General features: G+C 43.2%; 1 protein-coding gene across 1 annotated transcript; it reads left to right on the forward strand.

Annotated features, from left to right (window-relative positions):
* Window positions 1–4427: 4427 nt before the first annotated feature.
* Window positions 4428–11300, forward strand: GRXCR2 (glutaredoxin and cysteine rich domain containing 2). Its single transcript, XM_063123295.1, has 3 exons — window positions 4428–4778; window positions 6108–6335; window positions 11121–11300. Exons 1-3 carry the CDS (start codon window positions 4428–4430, stop codon window positions 11298–11300), a joined length of 759 nt encoding a protein of 252 aa, XP_062979365.1.
* Window positions 11301–11500: the final 200 nt, after the last annotated feature.

Below are 11500 nucleotides of genomic sequence, written 5' to 3' on the forward strand. Positions count from 1 at the left end.
CCAACAGATTCTAGGTGTTGGATAGGAGTGGACTTTACCCTCCTAACATCCCTTTCCATTGGTTGTGCTGGCTGGGGCAGATGGGAGTTGTAGGTCAAAATGTCTGGAGGGCTCCAAATTGCCCAACCCTGCTGTGGAGCAAGTAGTGGGGAAACATAATTACCCCTTGACAAAACACATGATTTCTAAGTGGAACATATGGTCTATGTGCCTAGCCTATTCTTTTGTCTGTTGCTTATTGTTCAGAGTTACTCCTTCAATCCCAATGAATCCTGTACTATTAAAAATGTATGAAGGAATTGAGATAGTCATCATGTATTCCTCCTTCTGTTGTAGTCTTCTGATGAGTAAATGTCTCAATGGAAGTTTGGTTTCTTAAACTTAATTATTTCAAAAATAATAATAAAAATTATTCATTCATCTGATATCTTCTCATTTTCTTATATTCAGGGGCAATGTGATGATCCTGCGTTTTCTTGGCAACTGTACTGCCATTTCACAGCATCCAAACTCCATTTGGGAAGCTAACAAAGCTTCCTCAGCAGTCGATCCTAACTGGAAAATGTGTTTGTTTAAATCCTAGCTGTCACACATGGGGAGTAAGGTTGTGTCCATTTTGTTTAACCTCGTTGTCCCTCCTAAGACTCTTTGAATCCATCAGGGTTACTTAACAGCCAGATATAACCAATGCAGTCCAACACACACACACACACACACATATGACTGTGCCCAGCCCACTACACTAACTGGTCTTTACTACATGAGACACTTATCATGCAGTCATCACTCCCTACTTACAGTTGTTTATGGGTTCTTTAGACAATTATGTAACCTTCCAGTTTCACTTCTGTGTCTAATGAGCACTTCTGGCAAGGTTTTTTCTTTCTTTCCTTAGAGCAGGGGAAATGCGGCATTTAATTGCGAAAGCAACACCTTTTTATTTGTGCAATTCTGCTATATCATAGCGTCATCTAGAGGTTATGTGGTGGGAAAGCAGGAAACAAAATGCTCTTCGTGTAGTGCTCAGATCTAACAGCCGGTGAATATCCTCAAGTAGAAAAGCTCACTGTCTTTCTGAAAGGGGTTGCAGGGCTCTCCCTTGCTCCTGCCCTTCATGACGTGCTGCTGCCACTTGCTCCCCTTCCAATTGTGCTGCTGCAGTGAGGTGAAATGGTGGTTCAGCTGCAGAAATGGTGGTTCAACTGCTTAGTGAGGGTGGCAAATTGATAACAGTTGACAAAGAAAAGGCTGAAGTGCTCAATTCCTACTTTGGTCAGTCTCCTCTAAAAAGCGGGTCTATGACCCCCCCTGACAAAAGTGAAGTACAAGCTGAAGGGTCAGGGTTGCAGCTTGAGATTGATAAACAAATGGTCAAGGAACACCTAATTTCCTTGAATGAGTTCAACTCTCCAGGGTCCAGTGAACTGCATCCTAGAGTAATAAAGGAGCTAGCAGAAGAACTCTCAGAACCACTGTCTATTATCTCTGTGAAATCATGGAACATGGGTGAAGTGCCGGATGACTGGAGGAGGGCTAACATTGCCCCTATCTTCCAAAAGGGCAAAAAAGGAGGAATCTGAGAACGACAGACTAGTCAGTCTGGCATCCGTCCCTGGGAATTTTTTGGAGCAGATTATAAAGAAGTCAATCTGTAAGCACCTTGAAAACAATGCAGTGATTACTAGAAGCCAACATGAATTGAGCGCTGGGCTGAAAACAACAGAATTAAATTTAATAGAGACAAATGCCAAGTTCTACACCTAGGAAAAAGAAACTAAATGCACAGTTACAAGATGGTGGATACTTGGCTCAGCAATACTACAAGCAGGAAAGATCTTGGAATTGTTGTAGATCACAAACTGAATATGAGCTAACAGTGTGATGTGGCTGCAAAAAAAGCAAATGCTATTTTGAGCTGCATTAATAGAAGTATAGCCTCTAAAACGCATGAGGTAGTGGTTCCCCTCTATTTGGCACTGGTTAGGCCTCATCTTGAGTATTATGTCTGGGCACCACACTTCAAGAAGGATGCAGACAAGTTGGAGTGTGTTCAGAGGAGGGCAACAAGGATGATCAGGGGTCTGGAAACAAAGCCCTATGAGGAAAGACTGAAAGAACTGGGCATGTCTAGCCTTGAGAAGAGAAGACTGAGGGAAGACATGATAGCACTCTTCAAATACTTGAAAGGTGGTCACACAGAGGAGGGCCAGGTTCTCATCTCAATCATCCAACAGTACAGGGCATGGAATAATGGGTTCAAGTTACAGGAAGCCAGATTCTGGCTGGACAGCAGGAAAAACATCCTGACTATTAGAGCAGTACGATAATGGAAAGTGGGCTCTCCCACACTAGAAGCCTTCAAGAGGCAGCTGGACAGCCATCTGTCAGGTATGCTTTAAGGTGGATTCATGCAATGAGGAGGGGATTGGACTTGATGGTCTCAAAGGCCCCTTCCAACTCTACTATTCTATGATTCTATGAGTGGAGCGATAGCTGCAGCAACTGGATCTGGGTGTGAAGACAGCGGTTTTATTTTGAAGTGTGGAAACAGCTAGCCAGTTGGCAGCCACCACTCTTCAATCCGAGAGAAAGCCAGCTGCCAGTGGCTACTCACAATCTACACAAACACAGTTTTCTCTTGCGGAGGGAATGGCAGGATGGCCAGTGGCACCAATGGGCAGGTGGGTGGTTAGTGAATGGTTGGCATAAATAGTTGGCATAAATAGATGTTCAATTTGCTTCATGGCAGGGCTGACGCTGAGTTTACCAGCGACTTAGGGCTTGGGATTGGACTAAATGGGTTTTTTGTTTTGCTCCAGGGCAAATACAGCCAGGGAGTTTAAAGGCAATAACTGCTGCAGATGATATTTAGGAAAGGTCTGGAGATAGCCACCCAGCCCAACACACACACACACACACACACACACACACACACACACACACACACACACACCACACAGTGATCTAAACCATATGTGATTATTCCTCAGGAACTCTGAATATCCTGTTATTCTCAGGTATGAAAAAGGAACTACAACAATTGCCTTTAAAATACACTGCTTTTTGAAATTTTATCTGGGGATATATTGAAAGCAGGCCTTTGAATTTTGAATCTTATTCTGATTATCTCAAGGCATGGTCTAAAGGCACATAATGCAGCAAATCTCTCAGAAACTCACCAGTGTGGGTTTGGTCCGAGCATGGATGAGACACCTGGGAAAGGCCACTTTAAATTCCATGAAAGAAATGTGGGACATAAATGTAATAAAATAAATTCATTACTGGCTCCCATCTGAAACGGTGCCCTGGTTTAATGTCCTACCCCAGGGTGGGGAACTTCTTTCATCCTGAAGGCCAAATTTGGTTTTGGAGAAGCTTCCAGGAGCTGCATTATACTGGTGGGGCAAGGCTGAAGGGAAAAGCAATAGGGCCCAAAATACAAAATATTTTCAGCATATTGTGGCTTAAATCTCTTACTGCCAGTTACAAAGCCTTATTTAATTTATATTATTACATTTTTTCCTCCAAGGAACCCAAGGCGGCATACAGAATAATCCTCCTCCTCCTCCTCCTCCTCCTCCTCTCCTTTTTATCCTCATAACAACTCTGAGAGGCAGGTCAGGCTGAGAGTCTGTGACTGGCCCAAAGTCACCCAGTGAGCTTCCATGGCTGAGTGAGGACTCCCTGTCCAACATTCTAACCACTACACCACACTGGCTCTCCTTAGGAGATGCTTTCAGTTTTTTAGAATGGGAAAAAAGTGCGCAAATCCAGGAAAGGGGCTTGGGCTGGGGTGCAGCCATCTGAAAATCCCTGGAGGAACATATTGGGATCCTATATATGTCTACTCAGAATTAAGTTCCATTGCATTTAATGAGTATAGGGTTAGAACAGCAGCCATAGCCTTTTCTGTCTCTCGTGAAAATCAAGACAATATTTTGCCTGGTGTTGATTCCTTCTTCTTTAATACTGTGCTGTGTGCTCCCCTAATTCATTTAAGGCAGAATGGCATCGCTTAGCCTTTAAATAATGTCTAAGAGTGTAGGAACTGTGTGTTTGAAATGATTCCTGCCACTATGAAATGTGTGCACTCCTGTAAGTGGGTTTACTTTTCTTCGGGTTATAAATCACTTTCAGAAAAATGTTGTCTTTTAAAAGACAATATAATTTTACGTCTTATAAACCAACTAATTCACCGTTCACTTGAGTAAATTTCTCCTTGCATTTCACCACAGCAATTGTTTCTTCTTGTGAAGCTCTATCAATGTTTAATATCAAGGTATCCTCTTAAACTGTAATCTGAGAGGGCCCGACAGAACCTTTGAATTATACATTGCCTAAGTGCGCTGCTTGCTTGCTTTTTTTGCAAGTCCAAGGCTATCTTTGCTGAACTAATTTCTGGAAAGCACTGCGAAAAAACCATACCTATGGATGAGCTTCAGAAGAAACTGAGCCAGAGGCATGATGTAAGATCCCGAAAAGTGAGATTTAAAATCTCCTCAGCATACAGTGGTCGCCTCTTGAAGCAGGTCTATGAAGATGGGCAGGAGCTTGAAATCCCACAGGCAGAATATCCTCATAGTTTTCGGCACTGGAACTTTGAACCTAGAGACGATTTATTTGGGATTGGCGAAACCTCCGAATCCAAGTTTTGTCCACCAGCTAAACTGAATGCGCAGAGGATCAGTGTATTCAGAGAGGGGAACAAATATACCCTCACAGGTAGCCCTTCCATCTTAAATGACTACCAGGAAGAGGAAAGTCGTATGGTAAGTCATGTTTCTTACTGGTTCTGCTGACTCAAAAAGTATTGGCATTTGAGTTTATTAAGTGAATATGGAAATGTTTAACAACAGTCCAGTTGACCATCTAATTGCTCATTCAAATCTTATTTGCCAGCCAGCTTTACAGAAATCATTTCAATGTTTCCATATTTGAACAATTCTTAACCCAATGCAGGAGCAGGCTAAGACCTCTGCTAAAGAGCTGTTTCCGGTTAGATTACGAAATATGGAGATCTGGGACTGCAAAAGCACTTAGAAAGTCACATTACGTGGCTGGTGGCCTACATTCTGCTTGCTGGGTCACAAGTTGCACACACAGCAATTGACCCATTATGGAGATTTTGATACATTTAAAATGAGAAATGTGGAAGTCAGAAACAGCATACCATATTGTTTTTCTGCTTTATTCAGGGCTATTGGAATTTCATTTCCGGTAAGTAAAGCTCGTGCAGTGTGAGAGCAAAGTTGAGTGTCATGAAGGTGAGGGAGTTGATGGAGTTCTGAGTTTCAAATCCAGGGTCAGAATTTTCCCATGTCACACACATCCTTTCAATTGTTTTATTACGGTTATGGCATCATGAGGTTACTTTGAATTTGCATATGGAAATTAAAGATGGAGGTAGGCTTTAGTGAGATGTGAGTATGCAAAGAACTTGCAAGACGATGAGAGACTTAGGCCATAGCTAGACCTAAGGTTTATCCCTGGATCATCCAGGGGTCAAACCTGTTCATCTAGGTGACACACAGGGGATCCAGTGCTCAGGCAGGAGCGAACCCTGGATGATCCCAGGATAAACCTTAGGTCTAGCTGTGGCCTTAGAGATGTGTGAATCTGCAAAACATGATTTTTCTTAAGTTCTCCAAATTCCATCTTGATTCTCGTTCCAACTCAAGTCCTTATCAGATTGTAAGCTTTTTAAAAAAATTGCATGTAAATCCAGGCATATTTTCATGCTTATTCCAAATGCACGCATACATTGTGTGCATTGAAATATATGCATTCTTCTTTCATTGGTAAAGCACATTTGTGCATATATATTTTTTCAAAAGTATACATTTTTATGCACATTGTTCAAATGTTAACATATGGTGGAACACATTTCTTTGGTTCTGCAAATCACATTGCAAGCTTGGAAATGTTTGAGTCCGTGTTCGGTCCAGAAGATACGAACAGGGTAAATCCTGGTCAACAAATGAATTTCTCACACACCCCTAGCTCTGATAAAAAGCAATTTTGTAAGAACTGAGCACTAATTACACCTTGTTAAACAGTTGTTGGTCTTTCTAGTCTTTTAGACTTATTGGTACCCCATTCCATTTTAGCATCCCCCTATTTTAGATTTTGGGAAGATTATCATCTATACCAGCAATCTGAAAATCATACGAACACCAATGACCAAGAAAGAGTTGGTGAGAAAAATCATGCAGAATGAAGGTATTGATGACTGCTCCTTCATGTACCGTGAAGAAAGAAGAGGACACCAAAGTAAGGAACGTGAGGGGAACATGAAGGATATTGAAAATGAGCTTGCTCACAACCAGCAAGTGCCGGTAAGGCAAAATACTTCTTTCTCTCTTAATCAAGATCCACCTAGATGTGGCGAGAACTTCAATCATTATTGCGTCATCATTCCCTCTAATAGAGGATGGTTTAGTTAGTCCCTATACATTTGGAAGCAGAAAGGGGGCCATTTAAAAAGAAAAAAAAAGAAAAAAGGTAAGTTTCTACTTATTGGAGGGATGTAGGCAGGCAAAAGTATATACATTTTTAAATTAAAAGAAAAAGGGAAATGTTTTAAACGCCCCCCCCATGCACACACATGGCCTAATAAGGGCCTGTGAGCTTCCAAGACATAAGGAATATTAATGGCACCTGAGCTGAAAGAGATAAGATAACTCACCCCATTGTCTGGAAATAGAGCCTCCAGATTTACCACATCAGAATTAATAAAGGTATAGATGACACCTTGAATGCATAAACGTGTTCCGCATATTTATGACTGCTGCCAAACGTTTTAGTAAAATCTATGCACACATGGGAGGAACTTGCTGTTACACATGTTTTGCAACTACAAACAAATGTATACAGAAGCATCTAACAGAAGCCTAATTATCCCTAGCCATATCCTTTTAAAGCATGGCGTTGCATGTGCCGCTCTGGCACAATGGGTCCCTTTTGCATATACAGATGGCTAGACAACTGGTCTCTTTTATGTCCTTGTCATAGCCATTCATTCTGTTCCCTGTTTGTTAGCATGCAGCCTTAACCGAGGCAGGTATAAAGTGTTCAAAAGTAGGTAGCACACAGAGTCCTCTAAGCAGAAAAGTGGTTGTTCTTCTCTTGCCTAGTTAACACACGGAGAGACCCTGTCTTTCTGGGCAAGTACAGAATACTGATCGAACTCAATGGGAAGCAGAGCCAGGCCAAGATATTTTGTTGGCTGAGGGCAAGTCCCCTCCACCTTCATTCCCCTACAGAAGCCAGCCACACTGGCAGCTGAACCTAACTGCAACACTTGTGACGGGGCGGCATCTTCTACCCTGGGCCGGCCCTCCCATGATATGAGGTGAATCCCTCACTTCAGGTGGTAAACTGGGATGAATGGCAAACTCCATACTCCCCATCCCACAATTATGCATGGTATGGAGAATGTGGCTAGGGAGACATTTTTCTCCTTCTCTCAAAATACTTGAACCCGGGGTCATCCCATGAAACTCATTGGTGGGAGATCCAGGACAAATGAAGTACTTTTTCACACAACACATAGTTAAATTATGGAATTCACTACCACAAGATATAGTGATGGCCACCAATTTGGATGGCTTTAAAAGGGGGTTGGATAAATTCCTGGAGGCGAAGGCCATGGCTACTAGCCCTGATGGTTGTGTGCTATCTCCAGTATTCGAGGCAGTAAGCCTGTGTGCACCAGTTGCTGGGGAACATGGGTGGGAGGGTGCTGTTGCACCATGTCCTGCTTGTTCATCCCTGGCCAATCACTGGTTGGCCACTGTGTGAACAGAGTGCTGGACTAGATGGACCCTTGGTCTGATCCAGCAGGGCACTTCTTATGTTTATCATTGTATCTGTGAAAACAAGTAATCTCAACTTTAGAAGAACAAACCTGAATAAACACCTCCCTTTTTCCCTCCAGCTTGCGATAAACCAGCCGTCCTGCCTCCCTCAGGTAGGTGGAGTTGTAGGCTATTAAGGCTGAGGCCTCTGCTATTTGCAGCTCCAGATCAGAATGAAAAATATCTGTCCTTTTTCCTTTTTACTTAACAGGAAGCACTATATCATTTTAGATTGTTAATCAAGGCTACTATGGAAGTGCTCTTCCAAAGTGTCACTGTGTACAATTGCCTAGATGTGCCTACTGGCAAAGCTGTCCCGACCAGCCAAGTGCCCCCATTTTTTCCAGGTTGTTTCTCAAAACACTGAGGACAGTAAGCAACATCCTCTTCGCCAACACAATGCTCCAAGTCCTAGATTCTCAATGAAATTACCAGATTATGTGTGAAAGGCTGAGTCCCCCAATTCACAGTGCAAATTCTATTTCCTCTAGGTTCTTTGCCTATCAAAAAGGCTTGGAGGGAGTTCAACGCTGTCGCAATTCTAACCTGCCCATCTACCAGCCTGGATGTACATAGCCCTAAAAATGGAACCCCATGAGCTTTTGAACCATCCCCCTGCCCATAACAGCAAAATGCTGCGATGTCATGGAGTTCTGAGAAAGTTAGCGCTATGACAATAATGTCTTCCACATTATTTTCAACCATTCTCATTCAATTTCATAGGAAAATTTCGGAAAGAAATTTCAGAGAAATACCAATAGAGTCAGGGTTCTTGTGTTTACCTTACCTATGAAATAATAATAATAATAATAATAATAATAATAATAATAATAATAATAATAATAATATCCCACCTTTTTTACTCCAAGGAACCCAAAGCGGTGTACATAATCCTCCTCCTCTCCATTTTGTCTTCATGATAATAACCCTGTGAGGTGGGTTGGGCTGAGAGTCACCCAGTGGGTTTCCATGGCCGAGTGGGGACTAGAACCCGGATCTTCCAACTCCCAGTCTGACACTTTAGCCACTATACCACACTGGCTTAGGAGTGTGTACAAGGCTCCTGTCTTCCCCATTTTTTCTTCCCCATTTTTAGGTGGCTTTTGCCTCTCCCTCCGACATGGAATGATGCTATGTATGGGGTATTGCGGAGAATGCTAATTGGAGCCAGGCTGCCAACACAGCTGCTGCTCCTGCCACTTGAAACGGCATTTCAAATAAACAAAGCACCTTAGAAAAAGAGAAGGAAGCTGGGCTACAAACCTTTCCAGTGGTGAGCCCTACCTGTCAGAAATTGTTGGAGAATTTCTCTTCACACTGGAGAAATTCGGCGAAACTGTCCCCTCACCCTCTCTGCTCACAAATAGGGTTGAGAATTTCAAGAGATCATTTAAGGCAAAAAAAATTTGCTGAGTCATTATTCTAAATCTGAATGTAATGATGGAGCATCAGATCAGTGCCAGCCATAAATGTGATATCATGGCCACTCTCTCCTATTATGCAAATGGAGAGATGTTTGACAATCCCTGCATCTGCCAATGCCATTCAAACCCCGCTGGAGAAGTCTGAAATAGGTTTACCTAGGTGCTTTCTTGATGCCAGGTTGCTGCAGTGTTTAGGGAGATCCCAAGCTTTCTCTGCTGTGGGCTGGTGGTGGCTAATCCTGATGCAGAGAGAGGGTGCGGGATTTCCAGCAGCCACTTGGCTCACTGGGCCCATCTTCTGCCTGAATGGACGGCAACCAATCAGGGGTTGCTGTCCACCCTGGAACGCCTCTGCTGCAATGCTGGAGCAAGTTTGATGGTGGATGCATTGTACTCACCTCGCTCCAGCGAAAAAGTCAGGTTAAGTTCCCGACTTCTTTAATTCGCAGCTTCACAGGAAAGCTTCACAATGGCTGTGAGGTGGCTGCTGTATCGTATAACTGATGCACAGCCATTGCGCAGCCACCGCAGGGCTTTCAAAGCATATAGACAGCCCTTCTAACCTGAGTCTAGAGCAGGGGTAGGCAATCTGGTGCCATCCAAATGTTTTAGACCATAGTTACCCTAATCCTTGACCATTGGCCCTACTGGCTGGAGTTTATGGGAGTTGTAGTCCAAAATTAAGGGCATCAGGTTGCCCATCCCTGATCTAGAGTCTACATGAATGGAGAGGTGAATAGGAACATTATGGATTAGGCTGGCAGATTGCTGAAGGTGCATTATGACTAGCATCTTTGCCTGTGTCTTTGCTTCTTTACTTCACCTCCAGAACAACTGCTTAATGTGTATGTTTGTCAATAAACAGAACATGGCAATGGCACTATTAAATCATGAGCATCCTAGCTTCCAAAAGAAGCATACCCTTTAAAGGCTGTCTTGAGTTATTATTATTATTATTATTATTTATTTATATAGCACCATCAATGTACATGGGTTCCCCATCACTTGAGGAAAAGGAAAATGCTCAAGTAGATATGCTGCCCAAGATCTGCCACAAGGTTAATAAATCAGCAAGGAATCTGTGGTTCTGGACACTCGTCCAGTGTGGTAGGTCTCACTACACATGAGCAGAGTTCTCCTGCTTTGATATAGTACAATGAGATCAGTGTATTGCTTCAGTACGGGGGGGGGGGGGGGCTCTGCTCACACTTAGAGAGGTCTACTGTGCCACAGTAACCACTAAGCCTTAGATGCTGGCAAAGTTAGCAGATTCTGGAAGGCGAGGTTTGTCAGAAATCTAGGTCTACTGAAACTTCCAGGGCATAAATGGCTCAGAGCACCTCTATGGTCAACGGTTTCATCCCTTGAAGACAGCAAAGTGTGTATTATGTATGTGGAGTCTTTTAAATTCTGAAATCGGAACTGAACAAATAAAAGAAATGTGCATTCATTTATTGTGCATAATTTCTAGAAGAAACAGAGGGTGGAGAAAGGTTGGCAGGGGACTCAGATCACAGAGAGGAATGGCTATTAGCAGAATATGAATCAAGCAAACAGAAAAGGGAGCTGTACAAGCTCCGATAACCATCACACGTTAGAGGAATTTATTCTGCCAATTGGATTCAGTTTGGCTGAAGTAGGGATGCGGAATGTGAGGTCCTCCAGACATCGTTGAACTGCAATTCCCATCATCCATCGCCACTGGCTATGCCAGCTGGGGCTGAGAGGAGTTGCAGTCCACAAACATTTGGACGGCCACACAGTCCCCACCCCCTGGGCTAAAGGGTTGTTGTGAACTGGTGTTAAGCAAGCTTGGTTTGATCGGTCCTTTCTATTTTAGGAAGGAGAGGATGAGAACAGTTGCCCCCAGTGTAAGGGATCCGGTTCTGCGCCCTGCTCTGTCTGCCATGGAAGCAAGTTTTCAATGTTGGCTAACAGATTTAAAGAGTCCTACCGAGCTCTGCGATGCCCTGCTTGCAATGAAAACGGCCGGCAACCCTGCCAGACCTGTGTTCAGTGACTGTACCTGTTATTTGGCTTCTCTTGACTTCAGTTGTTTGTATACTTTGTGCAGGAAAAAAAGCCTGACAAACTTAATGTCTATGTACCTCTTTAACTATGATGCATACTCAGTCTACATTCTTATGTCTGGTGGTAAGATATTATGGGTTGGATCCAGATTTAGGCACACACAGGCAATTTTGGATCCAATCCCTTATA

Source organism: Elgaria multicarinata, chromosome 3, assembly GCF_023053635.1.
Source record: "Elgaria multicarinata webbii isolate HBS135686 ecotype San Diego chromosome 3, rElgMul1.1.pri, whole genome shotgun sequence".
NCBI classification, from domain to species: domain Eukaryota; kingdom Metazoa; phylum Chordata; class Lepidosauria; order Squamata; family Anguidae; genus Elgaria; species Elgaria multicarinata.